This window comes from Caenorhabditis elegans, chromosome IV (genome assembly GCF_000002985.6).
Source record: "Caenorhabditis elegans chromosome IV".
NCBI lineage: Eukaryota > Metazoa > Nematoda > Chromadorea > Rhabditida > Rhabditidae > Caenorhabditis > Caenorhabditis elegans.
The window spans coordinates 12,869,087-12,886,278 of record NC_003282.8 but is presented as its reverse complement, the minus strand read 5'-3'; the positions used below and the strand labels follow the sequence as shown (position 1 = coordinate 12,886,278).

At 35.2% G+C, this 17,192-nt stretch overlaps 4 protein-coding genes, 2 non-coding genes and 1 pseudogene across 7 annotated transcripts; all 7 read left to right on the top strand.

Moving 5' to 3' along the window:
- Positions 1-151: 151 nt before the first annotated feature.
- ZK896.3 lies at positions 152-2,774 on the top strand (annotated as a pseudogene). Its single transcript has 10 exons — positions 152-224; positions 269-393; positions 440-540; positions 582-691; positions 810-1,021; positions 1,071-1,189; positions 1,232-1,436; positions 2,044-2,153; positions 2,195-2,680; positions 2,729-2,774. Coding segments are annotated over exons 1-10 (1,587 nt in total).
- A 214-nt stretch (positions 2,775-2,988) lies between these two features.
- ZK896.4 (CUB-like domain-containing protein) lies at positions 2,989-5,672 on the top strand. Its single transcript, NM_070053.2, has 11 exons — positions 2,989-3,208; positions 3,398-3,522; positions 3,628-3,728; positions 3,773-3,882; positions 4,115-4,328; positions 4,399-4,520; positions 4,574-4,778; positions 4,834-4,943; positions 5,116-5,323; positions 5,378-5,514; positions 5,563-5,672. The coding sequence occupies exons 1-11, from the start codon at positions 3,133-3,135 to the stop codon at positions 5,610-5,612; spliced, it is 1,458 nt and encodes a 485-aa protein (NP_502454.1). The 5' UTR covers positions 2,989-3,132; the 3' UTR covers positions 5,613-5,672.
- A 961-nt stretch (positions 5,673-6,633) lies between these two features.
- On the top strand, positions 6,634-9,329 carry ZK896.5 (CUB-like domain-containing protein). The gene is made up of 11 exons (NM_070052.5): positions 6,634-6,721; positions 7,055-7,179; positions 7,342-7,442; positions 7,488-7,597; positions 7,733-7,943; positions 7,997-8,115; positions 8,161-8,365; positions 8,621-8,730; positions 8,781-8,988; positions 9,036-9,178; positions 9,226-9,329. Exons 1-11 carry the CDS (start codon positions 6,649-6,651, stop codon positions 9,273-9,275), a joined length of 1,455 nt encoding a protein of 484 aa, NP_502453.1. The 5' UTR covers positions 6,634-6,648; the 3' UTR covers positions 9,276-9,329.
- On the top strand, positions 6,671-6,691 carry 21ur-13253. Its single transcript, NR_056856.1, has one exon.
- Positions 9,330-10,918: 1,589 nt separating the features above from the next.
- On the top strand, positions 10,919-13,503 carry ZK896.1 (CUB-like domain-containing protein). Its single transcript, NM_070051.3, has 11 exons — positions 10,919-11,003; positions 11,114-11,238; positions 11,339-11,439; positions 11,512-11,621; positions 11,716-11,926; positions 11,978-12,096; positions 12,143-12,344; positions 12,798-12,907; positions 12,957-13,158; positions 13,210-13,349; positions 13,401-13,503. The coding sequence occupies exons 1-11, from the start codon at positions 10,934-10,936 to the stop codon at positions 13,448-13,450; spliced, it is 1,440 nt and encodes a 479-aa protein (NP_502452.2). The 5' UTR covers positions 10,919-10,933; the 3' UTR covers positions 13,451-13,503.
- Positions 11,099-11,119, top strand: 21ur-13876. The gene has a single exon (NR_056855.1).
- Positions 13,504-14,783: 1,280 nt separating the features above from the next.
- Positions 14,784-17,009, top strand: clec-187 (C-type lectin domain-containing protein). The gene is made up of 6 exons (NM_070050.6): positions 14,784-14,899; positions 14,948-15,063; positions 15,865-16,131; positions 16,425-16,473; positions 16,521-16,636; positions 16,685-17,009. Exons 1-6 carry the CDS (start codon positions 14,799-14,801, stop codon positions 16,921-16,923), a joined length of 888 nt encoding a protein of 295 aa, NP_502451.1. The 5' UTR covers positions 14,784-14,798; the 3' UTR covers positions 16,924-17,009.
- The last annotated feature ends 183 nt before the right edge of the window (positions 17,010-17,192 follow it).

Here is a 17,192-nt window from a genome sequence, read left to right as displayed (position 1 = left end):
CTGTACCAATATGGTACTCGGTGTCGTGGGCATTAAGAACAGTCATGGTGTTTATTTCAAGTCGAGTCACCAAATCAGTGAACTTATCAACTTCTGCAAGACTTCTTATCAGCCATTTTCTCATCAGTATGTGGTTTTTGGTTGCACAATAATGAACATTTTCTTTATTTTTCCGACTTTTTTAGTTTTGATTTCAAAATTCTGTTATTCCCTAGCTGCATACAGTGAGTTTTTGATTCAACTAATTAGTAGTTTAATAATTGCTCAGCTTGTCCACAATCAATAGCAATAAACCCGCCTGCAAATAATTCAAATGCTTGGACTTATCCAAATAATTGGAACGAAAGCCTTTCTGCTCCAGATTATGAAGCTGGCCAGAGTTGTTTATGGACTGTAAGTTGGAATTGTTGAGTGGTATAATCAAAATTCAATACTCCAGATCAATGTTCCAAATAAAATGTTCGCATTTTTGACGATAAAAGCCATCACAGATTCCATGTCGAGGCTAACTGTAACAGACAGTACGGATTACGTTACCACGTACGTTTTTTTTAGAAAAGCCATAAAGAATTAAAGTACAGACTAAAAAACACAACTACGGAACCATTTTACCTCATGAGTCCATCATTTACAATTAATCTTCAAGCCGGGAGAGTTGGAGTATTAGGCATGAAAGTTATATGGTATAGGAGTAAGTAATTTATTGATTTTAGTGTTACCTTCGCAATTAGAATATAGTTTATCATAGTTATAAAATGGATAAACCAAAAAAGATAATGGTAAAATGTAAAAGTATTTTCTTTTTTCAGTGAGCTCGGGCACGCCAACCTCACGGAACGTTCATACAAACTCCATGCCATTGGCATTGCTCTCTGGTGATTTTGACAATTCTACAGTAATCCAATCTGACACACAGGTTTCTTTACTCGTAACCTACCCTAATTGGTATTTTGATATTTCAACATTTGAGAAATACACAAGTTTTCGATGGTCCATCTATTAATTCAAAACACTTGGGAAAGTTAGTCGATGCTTTTTTTTTTTTCAAAAATTCAGGTTGTTGATTTTAGTCTGTACCAGCTGTTAGTTTCAAATAAAAACCTGGTCTCTAGCGGTAAATATCTGACACTCTACAGTCTTCTTCCGGGAATGGACCTTGGAAACTTTATTATTATCCAAGATTACGAAGGTAAAAATGGAATTTTTTTGTAAAGTTTTCAAGTAATTTCAGATGTGCGAAACTTTGATTCCTATCGAGCGATTATTTGTGTGATGCCAGATAGGTGTCCAGTCCTTCTCGATGCATCTAACGGAACTGTTGCTGCCATTTTCTACACTAATTTATTTTTTATAAAGGAGCTTACCATGTCGACATCAAATCAACTATCTGTCTATAATAATTTTGCTACAGATGTCAATAAGCTTGCTGATTACAGGTGGGCATTAATTTTCAAGCCTGCCTACGTGGCGGGCCTGTGCCTAAAAAGTTTACAATCTTGATTATTACGGGAACAATAAATCATGAGAATGCGTACTTGGTGCATTTTATTTGACGCGCGATATCTCTTAGCGAAAACTACAGTAAGAACTCAAATAACAATAGATATTTAAGCTCTTACTGTAGTTTTCGCTAAGAGATATCGCGCATCAAATAAAATGCACCAAGTACGCATTCTCATGATTTATTGTTCCCGTAATAGAATGCTTTTCAGAAGTGGAGTAGTGTCAGTGAAAATTTTGCTTCAAAATATAGAAAACGGGCCAAAATGACCAAATACAACTATTTTGAAACATTGTATATTTTTTATGATTTTTTCAACTTTGCAGAAAAAATCCCTTGTTTGAAGTTTCTGCTAAATGTATAAAAAATTTGGAAGCAGTTTTTTTGAAGTTTACTGCAAAACTACTTTTAATTTTTACGTAACCTAATAAATAAGAAAAAAAATTCAGAAAGTAGCTTTTAATCAATTTCTATTTTGTAGACTGTAAAGTTTGGCAAAATGTATCATTTCAATAATTCTTATCACCTTGTACCCATTTTAGCTATTCTAATATCATGGGCAGGATTCCTCAAAAATTCAGTGGAAAATTTACGACATTTGTACTAGACAAAGACGTAGTCATCATGCAATTTGTTTCTACTGCTTCAGCTGGTAAGTTGCTCCAAATTAACGTCTCTATCTCCAGATTTCAGCTGGCTGGAGCTCTGCAGTCAATGGCCGTCGAGGATTCTTTGCTTCACCGAATTTTGGATTAAATGCCACGAATCAAAATTTTGCTGATCAAGTCTGTTCATCAAATATGTTAAAAATCAGTTACACAGTTGAAAAAGATGGAATCGTTGGACAATCAGAATTGACTCTTACTATTACATCGAAAAATAAGGTTGTTTTGAAAAATGTGTAAGAAAAACCTAAAACCCTAGATAAGTTCGAGATTTTTCTTTGAAAATATTTAAAAAAGTAAGATTATATAAAGTCGTACCAAAATTTTATGGATGATTCTAAAAAAATAAAGATTTGATTGATTTCTTCAAACTTAAGGTACAACTCTTCAAACTTGCCAAGAGCTCCAGTTCATGCTCTAGGAGACTCCATCTCTGTAAAATATGAGTCAAATGATTGTATCTCCACAGGACCATTTGTATCTTTTGGATTTGATAAATCTTCAGTTACAAAGAGTAAGTTAAGCCTGAAATTGCGTATAATTAAACTAGAAATATTTTCAGGAATATTCATCCCAATCATCTTGACAATTTGGACATTTTTATAACACACATATATGTTGAAATAAATACAATTTAAATTATCAGATTTATTGAGTCATTATTCAAATTTCATAGTCATGACCAAGTAAAGATGTTTTTTGTCATTAGCTTGTTCACCTTTTGACTCATAATTATCAAAGCGAACTGCAACTTTTCGACCCAACAAAAATTGGCGTCCCCCACCTGTGCAAATAATCATCTTCTGATAAAAAGTATGCATATAAGCACAACGCGTCCAGGAAACTTGAAGTCATTTGGTGTTTTTTTTTTTGTATTTTAAACATTATCAGTTGTTGTATAGTGTTTGCTTATTGAAGTTTTGTATCTTTTATTTATTTTCCTCAAAATCAGTGCCGGCTGAAAAAATGAAGATGTGTTGGAATTTTTTGACAATTTTTGTTATAAGTTCAACTCTATCATATTCATTGGCAGATTACTACAGTAAGTTCGATACTCTTTTTTTTGAAATTTTTTGTTATTAACTTTTCAAAGTGCTCAAAAGTTCTAAATATCTTGGTTTGAAAAATATCTTTTTTTAACAATCGATAAATGATGTTTGAAAATTGTCATGCATGACGAATTGTCATCATGGAAATCTGAAATTTGATAACGCTTTTTTTAAATTTCCAGCATGCTCTCCATCAATAACAATCAATCCACCGGCCAATATTTCAAATGCGTGGTTTTATCCAAATGGTTGGAATGCTACTCTTCCTGATCCAGGCTATGCTGCAGGACAGAATTGTTCATGGATTGTAAGTATTACATGTTAGATCATTGATCACGATAATTAATTTTATGGACTATGTACTATTATGGAATTTGTACAGTACGAGATCATGGAAAAAAGGAGTTTTCAGATCAATGTCCCGAAAGGGATGTTCGCATCTCTAAACGTGGAAGCATCAACAGATCCACAGTCTTCTCTTATCGTAACTGACTCAGTGAACTATTCGACAAAGTAAGTTTTTGATTTCAACTCGAAAGTGGACTATAATTATACAGAATCACGTCATCTGACTTGGAACCATTTTATTTGATGGACCCATCATTCACAATCACCCTTCAAGCTAATCAAGTTGGAACGTTTGCAATGAGAGTTTACTGGCGTGAAAGTGAGTTTTTTGTTGAGAATTGGCTATGTAGTGGAAGTTAGAGTGAGTTTTTTTGAAATTTTTGTTAAGTAGTAACTAATCCTCAAATACTCTTCCACCTTAAAATTATCATTCCTATAAACATTTTAAAACTTGTTGCAGCGCGACAAAACTCCCGAAAGCTCTAATCTCCAGAATCTGCAGATACATTTATATAAAAGAAACGAACTTACAGATAGTATTTTATTTTCAGTTCCACAAGTTTTCCCATCATCTTGGAATGTTCATGCCAATTCGACGCCATTGGCATTATATGCAGGCGATTTTGATAACTCAACCGTTATTCAGGCTGATACACGTGTTTCCCTCCTTGCAACTTATCCTTCCGCAAGTCTCGATTTTACGCCCATCCTCAGAGCCACACAAGTTTATGACGGTCCATCAATTAATTCGACTCATCTGGGAAAGTATGTTTTCTTTTTAACACATGCCAATATTTTCACGCTTCATGTCAATGTTAATTCATTTTAATTTCAGTTTGTATCAAGTTCTGGTCTCAAAAAATAAATTGGTCTCAAATGGAACATATCTGACACTATACAGTCTCCTTCCTGGAACATTCGCTATGGGAAACGCGGTTATACTTCAAGACTACTCTAGTTAGTTTTCGAAGTTTTTGAACAAGTATATATGTTTGATTGTTTGATTTCAGATGTGAAACAATTCAAGTCATACAAAGCGACTTATTGTCTAATGCCAGATTTGTGTCCGATAGCTCTTGATGCAACTAACGGAACTGCTGCAGCCATTCATATAAGTGGTCCGCTTTTTGTAACGCAGCTTTCAATGCCAACAACTAACAAACTCTCGGTCTACGCAAATTATTTCACCGATTCTAATAAGCTTGCCGATTACTCGTTAGTTTTAGTTCAGATCAATCAAATGATACCAAATATTTCTTTTTTTTTAAAGATATTCGAATTCCCTGACCAACCTTCCTCAAAAATTTAGAGGAAAGTTCACGACATTTGTTCTGGACCAAGATCAAGCTTCGTTTTACTTAGTTTATAATGCAATTAAAGGTGAGCTCTTGGAGTTTACAACTCTTTTACTTTTAGCTAAAAATTATTGGAATACACAATGAAAACTAGGTTTCCTACCACACGAGTAACGTGGCATTTTTTGCGCGAACTTGTATGTACTAGGATAGAAACGGGATTAAAATGCACTCAGACCTGATCGGAAAGTTTTTAGCTGGCTGGAGCCCTGCTGCTCAAGGACGTCGTGGATTTTTCGCCTCTGCTAATTTTGGAGTAATGGATTCAAAGCAAGATTTTGATGACCAAGTAACTGCAACAAAGTATTCAAATATCAGTTACACAGTCAATCGAGCTGCAATTGTGGGACAATCAGCTCTCAGTGTGACCATCACCAACAAACAGAAACCTGTAATAAATAACGTGTGAGTCAAACTACGGAATAGATATATCCTAATCAATTACTTGGTTTCTTTCAGATACACGGTGTCCAACTTTCCAGGAGGACCCGTTTATGCCTTCGGTGACTCAATTTCCGTTAGTTACAAATCAAACGGTGGTATCTCTTCTGGACCGTTTATATCATTTGGATTTGACAACTCTGCATCATCACAAGGTAATTTGAAGTTTGAAAATTCAAAACTTCTGATAAACTAATTTTCAGGAATTCTCGTCACGGTCGTCGTATCGATTTGGATGGCGATCATTTTATAGTTTTTTTTTTTTAATTTTATTTTTGATTTTGTTTGATTCAATAAAATTATTGTATTGTTTTTGAAATTCGAAAGTTTGTTTAATACTTGAGATTTGAAATATCCCCTACAAACTTGCATATTAACCTGCAAGTTGAAAATAAATTATAAGCTTTCTTGCCATCTTTGAATATGTAAATACATTTTCAAAGTGATTGAAATTCGCAGTACCTTCCGAAAAAAAATGCAAATTATATTTTTCGGTGATTTCTCTGAAACACCACATCACTATGGAATCCTGTTTTCAAATTCTGAAAGATCTCAGAATTTGCAACAAAATGACTACGGGGATTGTTGAAAACTTTTATTTGAAGTCATATATTAATTTTTAAAGTTTGGAAAATCTACTAAATTTGCATATAATTGGTCGATTTATTTCATTTTAATTTTTGCTATGAAAGGTATGACTGAAAATGCACTTTTTCTGCTTGAACTCGGTGGTTTTTGAAATTTCTGGAAATTTCTTTTCAAATTCTGAAAGATCTCAGAATTTGCAACAAAATGACTACGGGGATTGTTGAAAACTTTTATTTAAAGTCAGATATTAATTTTTAAAGTTGGGAAAATCTACTGAATTTGCATATAAAAACTACTACGGGTTGAACAAAAGAAATTTCTTAACGATTATTTTCACAGATTGGGCAGGGGTTAAAATGAAGCATGTTTCAAAATAATTATAAATTAAATCAGCAAAATTATAGAGACAATTCTTGCGCTTCAAAGTAATTGACCGACATTTAGAAATGAGTACCTATTTTACTATTTGACTCACCACGCTTGCGATTGAAACGGGCAAACGTGTTAATTCTTGAACCAGGAAAAGCTGACGTCATCCACTTGTGTAAATAGAAATCTTCTGATAAAAAGTGTACTATATAACTGGAAACCTAAAATCATTGGGTACGTTTTGTGTCAATTTTGTTATCAATTTTTATAACTTTTGGTCTGGCATTTGCATTGTATCATTTATTTACCTTTTTCAGTGTTGGCAGAAAAAAATGAAAAGTTGTTGGAATTTGTTGAGTATTTTGGTTTTGAGTTCATTTTTATCATCTACATTGGCAGATTACAGTAAGTTTTAGATTTTTATCAATATTTTTTCGGAGTGTTTTTGGAATGTGTTATTTTTATATTAGTACTTGTCAAGTATTTAGAAAAACGTTTTTTTTTTCTGTTGGGAAACTATAAACTATAATTTCCCATCACATTCCCGTTATAAATTCTCATTAGTAAAAAAAATCTCTTTTTGGCAGCAATTTGAGAATTTTTCGAAAACTTGTAATAGCGATCGATAAGTGAACTGGTACTTCAAAAATTGTCACGTACAACAAATAGGCATCATAAAATTCATAAAACACAAATTTTATGTCATAAAATGCAATAAGGTTTTTTTTTAATTTCTAGCATGCTCTCCATCAATAACTATCAATCCGCCGGTCAATATTTCAAATGCGTGGTTTTATCCAAATACTTGGAACGATAGTCTTCCAGCTCCAACTTATGCAGCTGGTCAGAATTGTTCATGGATTGTAAGTTCTGCAAGTTTGATTATTAATGACAACAACAATTACTGGGTTTGCCTACAGTAACGAGTAAATATACACTAATAATGATTATAAAGTAGATAGAACACACAGTAATTATAATGTTTCACTTCACGTTTATACGTAACTCAAATTCGAAAATGTCAGATAAATATCCCGAAAGGAATGTATGCATGGGTAAGCGTGAATGCTTCAACAAATACACAGTCATCTCTAACACTTGTGGACTCAGTTAGTTATTCGACCAGGTAGGCTTGAGATTTGGAAAAACGAAACTATGTATAGTCTTATAGAATTGAGGACGCTGGCTTGGAACCATTTTTCCTGCTAGATCCATCATTCACAGTTACCCTTCAAGCGGTGCAAATGGGAACATTTGGAATAAGAGTTCAGTGGTATAACGGTAAGGATGTTCTTTGTTATTTATTAGAAATTTTGCCTTTCACATTATAATTTTATTGAAAAAAGCGAAAAAATATTCGAAAACTTTTCAATATTCTTTAAAAAAATTGTTTCCCAAAAATTTGAAGTTTTTCAGTGAGACCAGTCATCGCAACAAGTTGGTCTGTGCGCGCCAACTCAAGTCCTTTGGCATTGTATGCTGGTGATTTTGATAACTCCACGGTTATTCGGGCGGATACACAAGTTTCTCTACTTGCAACTCATCCTAGAATATTTGGCACAAACTACTTCCTCAGAGCAACACAAGTTTACGATGGCCCATCAATCAATTCAACTCATTTGGGAAAGTATGTTGTATTTCTTAAACATTTAATTCTAATCTTTTACATATTAATTTTAGTTTGTATCAAGTATTGTCGTCAGGCAAGAACTTGGTCTCAAGTGGAACATATTTGACACTCTACAGTCTTCAGTACGGATTGACTGTCGGAAATGCGGTTGTCCTTCAAGACTACACCAGTGAGAGTTTTTTTTAAAGAAAAGCCGGCTATTTCTGACTTTCAGATGTAAACCAATTCAAGTCATATCAGGCGGTTTATTGTACAATACCTGATGCGTGTCCAGTATCCCTTGATGCAACTAATGGAACGGCAGCGGCCATTCATTTCAATGAATTATTCTTTGTGAAACAACTTTCAATGGCAACAAACAATACGATGTCGGTATACACAAACTATTTTTCCAATTCCAATAAGCTGGCCGATTACACGTAAGTTGCTCTATCTCTAATAACTTTGAGTAGAGTAGAAACAGGCAGAGAGGGCGCAGAAAGTGGAAATTTTCCGCAATCAAAAATTGCTGAAATTGTTGGAGTCGCTTGTTGCTGGGAATTTTGGTACTATTCAGACTTGAAAATCATATATATTCCCCAACGTCAATTTTTTTCGCTTGTTTTCTTAAAGTTTTATTTTCATAATTAAGAAGTTTGGAATATATTACAAATAACGAAACGCCGATCTTTCAGCTATTCAAACTATTTGACTAGTATTCCTCAGAAGTTCCCTGGAACATTCACGACATTCGTTCTGGACAACGATCATGCCTCCTTCCAGTTGGCGTCGACTGCTTTAAATGGCAAGTTAAATTGAATTTCACATTTTCATATTTGGGAATCGAAAATTCAGCTGATTGGAGCTCTGCTGTGGACGGTCGTAGAGGATTCTTCTCCTCCGCCAATTATGGAATAATAAATTCAAACCAAGATTTTGATGACCAAGTAACTGCAGTAAAGTATTCAAATATCAGTTACACAGTTGATCGGCCTGCACTTTTTGGACAATCAACTCTGAATGTAACTATCACTTACAAGCAAAACATTGTATTGAATAATGTGTGAGTCAAATTAAGGAATAGATAAATTTTAATTAATAAACGTTCAGATACACCGTCTCCAATTATCCAGGGCCACCTGTCTATGCCCTTGGAGACTCTATCACCGTTAGTTATAAATTGAATGGTGGTGTCTCTTCTGGACCGTTCGTATCATTTGGGTTTGATAGTTATAGTTCTGCATCAACACATGGTGGGTTAAACATGAAGGTTTAAAAATTTCAAATTCCCAATTCTCAGGAATCTTCGTCACGATCGTCTTGGCAGTTTGGATGATAATTTCCTTATAAGTAACTTTTCTTGATATTTGTTGTTCATCTGAATAAAATAATTAATGTTTCAAAAAAAATGTCGACAAAGCAAAACTTATATTTTTCTGACTTATTTGTGCTGCAAACTTCGAAAAATCACTAGAAAACCAAAATTATGATTTAAAAACAAATTTTTTAGGTATTGAACTGCGAATACTCTTATCAGGTAAAATTGATTTTCGTATAATTTTTCTTTCGCAACTCCTGACTCACCATATCAAAAGTCCGATACGTCCTCCGTTTTTAAATTTCATAATCATTTACGTTTTCCACTTAATGGTTTTCTGATAATAAATAACGCTTGTATAAGCATAATACGCTAGAAGTCATTTGCATTATATTTCTTAACATATATTAGATTGGTCGAAAAGTCTTTGCAAAATTTGTACTTTTCTTCATTTCTCAGCGTTAATTCATTTTTTTCTGATTCTGTTTTTTATTTGCATAGTACGCAATGTGCATGTTTAATATATTTAAAAAAACTTTTGGGTGCTGTTCAAAATGACCGAGAATTTGCTCGCCGAACGTCACGCCCTCCGAGGGGTTTTTCTGTACGAGTTCCCCCAAATCTGCAATTGCAACGAAGCTCGTCGTAACATGTGTGCAGTGTTAGGCAAGAACTCTGTCACCTAAAATACCATGAAGTTTTGGTTCGAAAAGTTCACGAAAAAGAACTACGATCTCGATGATAAACCAAGATAAGATCGCTCTCGTTTGAATATCGACGAGGATATTTCGAGAGCTCTGGAAGATGATCCAAGAGCAACGAACCGCGAACTTTCTGCGACTCTCAAGCATCCCCAAAAAACCATCATCAACCATCTCCACGAAACCGGAAGGGTAGAAAAGTTCGGTCAACTCGTTCCTCACAATTTGCCCGATTCTCAGAAAAATTGTTTTGTGACCTCTCTCTTTCGCTGCTCACTAGGAAACGAACAACGGACTGGGTTAAGGATATCATTACTGGAAATGATAAATGGGTATTGTATGTTAGCCATACCAGGAAAAAAGAGTGGGTCCCGGTCGAGGAAACCGCGACACCTGACCTCAAATTAGAACTTCACGGAAAAAAAGTGCTTCTCTCAATTGGGCGGGACAGTAAGGGTGTCATTTCCAGAGAGCTTCTTCCAGACTTTGCTACAATCAACGCTGGCCTATACTGCATTTAATTGGAAAAGATGGTCCATGCTCATCGATTACATCGCCCTAGAGGATCAAAGTTGTTGCTGCTCCATGACAACGCAAGACCGCATACAACTTTTAAGACCCGCCAGAAGCTCCAGACAGTCGGAATCCAAATTTTATCTTACCCATCGTATTCGCCGGGCTTGGCTCCTAATGACTACCATCTGTTCCGCTCACTCCAGAATCACCTTGCCGGGCAGAAGTTTCATGATCGAAAGGTCGTCGAAACGGGGTTGGACGACTTCTTTGCCTCCTAATCGCAGGAGTTCTAGGCGGAGGGTACTGTTCAACTTCCGTTGTGTTGGCAAGAAGTCATAGGCATTAATGGTAAATATATTACCCATTGAATCTTGTTCGCTTTGAAAAAATACTACTTCCAAAAAAAAATCAAAATTTTGCAAAGACTTTTCGACCAACCTAATATTTATTCACTTTTCAGTGACTGCCAAACAATGAATATGACCATTTTTATCGTTTTCGTGATATGTTTGTCATGTGTATCGTTGTCATTGGGAACAGAAAGTGAGTTGTTTAAATCTAAATCAAATTGGTTAGCACTCACCAAACAGTGCTGCTTTGCAATACCATCATAAGCTACCAGATTCTTTAAAGAATAATTTTCCCAATTTCAGCATGCCCTCCACTAACAACAATCAAACCACCGGATGATATCCAAAAGTCGTTGTTTTATCCGAGTAATTGGAATGATGATCTCCCAACTCCAAACTTTGCCGCTGGACAAAAATGTTCTTTCAAAGTGAGTTAGAAGATTTTATGTATAGTTATACTCAATTTTATATTTGAAAACAAGATACATACGTAGAAAGAACTCGTTGATTGTATAATTCAAATTACAGGTCATTGTTCCAAACAGAATGTTTGCACAGGTCTTCTTGACGGTTTCAGTAGACTCTACATCATCTTTTACTGTGACTGACTCTGCAAACTATACGACTCAGTAAGTGGCACTTTCAAAAAAAAAGTTTCCGACTTTTTCTACCATGGAAACTGAAATTTGTTATGTGTATAGAATCACATCTGCTAAAAAGGAACTGTTCTTCTGGATGGATCCATCAGCCACTCTTTCCCTTCAAGCAAACCATGTCGCAGTGTTTGGAATGAAGATTACATGGAATACAAGCGAGTTTTTTTTTTGAAGTTTGAAACAGAATTAGAGTTAATTTTAATAAAAAAATATCACAAATCCTGGACAAACAAATACGTTTTTTTTCAGTTGGTCCAGTTGTTCCACAAATTCGGACAGTACATGCAAAATCCCCTCCCTTGGCATTAAATGCTATGTCTTCTACTAATCCGATTGTCGTTAAATCTGATACACATGTTTCTTTTCTTCCAATTCCCCAGAACTATAATTATTTGGATCCTATTCTCCGATCAGTACAAGTTTATGACGGTCCAACAATTGACTCAACTCATTTGGGAACGTATGTGGTTTTTTGCCAAAATCAATTTACATTTCAACATGCCATTTTCAGTTTGTACCAAGCGATCGCTTCAAACAACAGTTTGGTCTCATCAGGAAAATATTTGACATTTTACTCACTTTCCTGGTACTATTCTGTTAGAAATATTGTCATTCTGCAAGACTACTCTGGTAATCTTGTGAAATGTTCAAAAAATGAATTGTTTCTTATATTCAGATATTCAAAATTATGCTTCATACCAAGCGTTTACTTGTCATAATTCATGTGGTGTGTCTCTTGATGCAAGTAAAGGAACTGCTGCAGTTCTTCTTTTCAATAGTTTATCCTTTGTGAATCAACTTTCAATGTCAGATAACAACAGCACGCTCTCGGTATATACAAACAGTATTAGTGATGACAATAAGCTTTCCGATTACTCGTGAGTTTCTCTCAATCTTTCCTATATCAGTCGTCAGCTTTCGCTAACTATACTAGTGCTATCATAGAAGGCAGGCGCGGTTTTAGGGCATGACACCTGCCTAAAACCTGACCACCACACGGGCGGTTCAGGGTTAACATTTTCTGCTAAAAAATTGTTAAAGTTTTACAAATGATGTTACAAACCAAGTACATTTCCAAGGAGTACTTTACGGTAGAGGTGAGCGGCAAACTATATTTTTCGGCAAAAGGCAGAATCGACAGAATGCCGTTTTTTTTTAATTTGCCGAAAATAGGCAATTATCGGAATATTTTAAGAAATAAACAGTTTTCAAATGAGCTTTCTCATTAAATAATTCCTTCAATAACATCGAGCAAATTGATATTCAGCAGACGGGCAACTGCCGCCCATCCCTGCTTTATGGGGCATGCAGCTAAGCATTTTATTTTTCAGATACTCAAACTCCCAAACCAACATTCCTCAAAAATTTGTTGGAAACTACACGATATTTGTTCTAGACAAGGGTCAAGCTAATCTCAGCTTGAAAACATATACACCGAATAGTAAGCTCTTTGATTTTCACCTGACTATAATTCCCACGCAAATATTTAGATGCGTGGTGGTCTTATGTTTTTTACGGACAGCGAGGATTCTTTGCATCACCTAACTTTGGAACAAGTGATTCTGATCAAAATCTTTGTGACGCAGTATCTATCAATGGCAAGCATCCAGCGAAGATCACCTACACTGTTGATAGATCTGCAATTGTTGGTCCTGCTGTTCTCACTGTTTCCATTGGAGGCAATATAACTATGTGCGATAATTAGAGCATTTCATGATTTTAAACAATAGTTTCAAATTCTAGATATGACGTCACCAACCTTCCTGGACCGGACCCCATCTCTGCGATAGGAATGTCTATTGCCGTCAATTATGAATCAAATGGTGTTATTTCGACAGGGGCATTTGTATCCTTTGAATTTCAAAAATCTGCAACATCAAATGGTAAAGAAGTTTATTTGAAGTTTTCAGTTTTTATAACGTTCAAATTTTCAGGAATTCTTTTCACGATTGTTTTGACAATCTGCATGGCGATTTTCTTTTAATTCACTTTTTAAAAATTTAATTTTTTTTTTGAAATAAAATTGAACTGTTTAATGCTTATCATTTACTATTAACCAATGGCTTATTTTATGTATCTACAGTATCTAGAGCTGTTCTGGGGGACAAAAAAGGACGTTTTTGTTGGGGCAACAACGGGCGACAATCAACGGCACACTTGAAGCGCCCGGCACCTTACGGGTTTGCTTTTTATTTAAAAAATGTATGTTCATGCCCAGCTTTGAGTTTATCATTCAAATTATTAAAACAATTCATGCAACAATTTATTTTATTGTTTTCCGTATTTATGTACCTTTCAATTCATTTTTCCTGAAAACATAATCCTATTAATATGGCAGTAATCAAATAAAAAAATTTGTCGATTAATCAATAAGAACATTTTAATCTCCAATGATCATATTAAAACTGATTCCCATTCATAAGTCACATTTCAAATTGCAATGTTGAATCATCAGAACGTTTTTATGTTTCTCGTAAGTGCTGGAAATTAGCTATTAAAATTTTAAGAGATAGGAAGAAATTGCAGCTATGACGATTTTTTAGCTTGAATCGTTAACCTCTACTTATCAGATAGTTATCAAAAGATGACCAAAAATTCTTTAAATTTTGGAATGAAATTGGTATTTCAAAAGATTGCAAAACCATTTTCCACGATGTTACTTTAATAGTGGAAAAATTAAAATATTTGAAAATATCATAATAATATTCTGTGAAAATTTAATCATACTTCAAAGGTTTTCAAATAAAAACTAGACCATGAAATGTCGGAAAAAATTAAAACAAAGAGGCATAGTCTATTGCGAGCCTCCATCTGCCCTGTCAGGTTCCCAATAAAGCACAGAATAAAGCACAAACTATACACACTTTTACATCCCAATATACACATTAATCGTAAAATGTTGCTAGCAATTTCATATTTGTAAGTGTCAATTTCAGAACAATTTCTGATCGTAAAAAGTTCCTAAATATGTGCAAATTCTCACGTGGGCACAAGTCGTCTGGAAATTAAACACTGTAGTTTTCTGTTTATCGTAATTGAATCAAATTCTTTTTTCTTTCTTATCAGCCACTCCCTGAATACGAGGAATCCGGAAATTTCCAACAAAGAACTACCATTATTCAGAATCCTTCCCTATCCTGAAAGTCTCAAGCTTTTTTTGATAATTTTGTTTGAGCAGCCGTTTATAAATTTCGATTATTTTTCACAATTTTTAACGAGTTTTCACAAAAACCCGTTATTGACCCCTCCTCTTGTTTGTTCAGAGCACCTATTTAAACTGGGCTCTTCACTGATAAAATTCGAGTTTCGTCGTTTTTCCTTTGCACCTCACAATGCATTTTCTACTGCTTATAACTTCCTTATTCTCATCATTTCTTCTAGTTAGTTCTTCTATTGCAAATTGTAATTATGGAGATATTGAATACGATGGATAGTAAGTTGATTTTTTGGTTGATGAGAATTTCAAAATATGTTTGTTCAGCTGCTACACATTTGTCAATCAACGACTACTATTTCCTGATGCACAGACTCATTGTGCAACTCTCGGAGGGGTCTTGGTGAGAGTTAGAGGCGATCAGGATGGAAGATGGCTTGCTGGTGAGTGACAGTTTCAATACATTTGTGGGAATTTTAGGGCAGTCTACGGAATTCATTATCGCCCACTGCTCAAGGGTGGAAGTGAAAAAAATTGTCTTGAAGCCGCGTTGAATGATTTTTTTAAACAAAGCTAGATTTTTGAACATTTTGTCAAAATCAAAGATGAGTTTTAAGTGTTTTCTTAAAATTCTGACAAAATAGTTACACTGATTTTCATGAAACGAACTCCGTATCGTTTTGCAACACATGTGTACGCGGCTTGTTTTTGAATAAAATCATCATTTTCAGAACGGATTATACAGGTCTAGTAGGTGTTAATCCGATAGTACTGAAATTGTACAAAAGTTAAGAAGTTTGTGCAAAGTCATGTTTGCAAATATACCGTACTCTTCCAGCTAGCTAAGAAAACTTAAGTCACACACAAAATATGATAATGATGGTTTGTAATCATAGTTTCTAGGAAGTGTAAAAGTTTTGTGTCGGACCGTATGTGTCTCTAAATCTATCTTGCTTCCATACATTAATCCCACGTTGAATTTCTAAATCCTGCTACAGTACTTCTACAGTACCCTAAGGTGATGTGACTTTGTTGACTTGACTATTAACTACAAATACGACAAACTATTTTAAATGTGATTTTGAACGTCACAGTTTGCAAATTTAAAATGTGTGATGTCATATATGACGTCAGAAATCAACAATAAAATAATAAAACCATTACACTTGAATTCATAACCTAAATGTCGACTTTTATTGGGTTATAAAAAACGAAACACTGTCTAAAGTTCAAACCAATTTCAGCAATCGCTGGCACAGAATTCCACGCCACCTACGGCAACTTCTGGATCGGTCTCCAATTGGTCGATGGTCAATGGGAATGGGAAGATGCGAGCACGTCTACTTACAAGAACTGGGCTCCAGGATACCCATTCAGTGGATATGACTACGTTGGAGCACAATTGTCCAACGCCAAATGGGTTACTGTAAGATCGTCGCTGATGCTCCCGTTCATTTGCTATTACCAAAAAGGGCACAACAGGAATCAACTGACAACACCAGCGCCAAGTCGTGAGTTTTTAATTTTATTTATAAAGAAAAAACTCGCGCCCTTGACTGACTGATAAAATAACTAAACTACGGTCGCGTAACCCGGGAGTTGTCGACCGCAGTACAACGTGAATGCACGAAACCTGCGAAGCGTCGGCTGCTAGAAAAAAGTGTATGCGCGTAACCCGTGATGCGTCGGGCGGAACACAAAATTCGAAGCGCGTGACTCGCGAAGCGTCTGCTGCAAGACATAAGCAAAGCTTCATTAATTGAACAATCCTAAAAATTTGCAAACTAACATACTATTTGTTCAGAAAATCCCGGAGGAATATGCACCGGAGCTGAACTTCTATTGGAGCACAGGTACGAAACACCCACTCATCTCTTATCTTTTACTATCTGAATGTCAGGTGTTACTCCTTCATCCCGACCCTACTTCCGTACGCGGCTGCTAAACAAAAATGCGAATCAATCGGAAAAACATTGGCAATTTTTGACGATCAAATGCAAATCAATTTTGTGACATGTAAGTGTGTGACTACTTCATTAATTATAACCTTCTAATCGGTTTTAGCTGTCTCCGTCTCAAAATTCTCCATGAACTACGGCTCTTTCTGGGTCGGTCTCACGAAGAATACCGCTGATAACACGTTCCACTGGGCTGATGGAAATGTGAATTCACTTAAAAATTGGACTCCCGGCTACCCATTCCAACATCAAACGGTTGTCTCCCAGCAAGTGTCAAATGGAAAATGGAAGACATCAGAAACAGATACACTTCTTCCGTCTGTTTGCAGTGGATATTTACAGTGATAATAAATTGCATAACAAAAGTGTCTTGGATTATGTGTATATTTAGGTATTAGTATTAATTATACGGAAATAAATTTGATAACTTGATTTTATTTTGAAAGAAAATTTCAGAAGATTTTTTCGAAGTTTCAAATTTAAAATGGTTCCGCTTGAAACTTCGGATTTTGCCTTTCCAAAAACTATTTTAGGTAAGTTTGGAGCTCAAGCTTTTTTATAGCGGCTTGATCGATGTCAACTAAGCCAGTAAAGCCCCTCTCAGATTTTCGGTT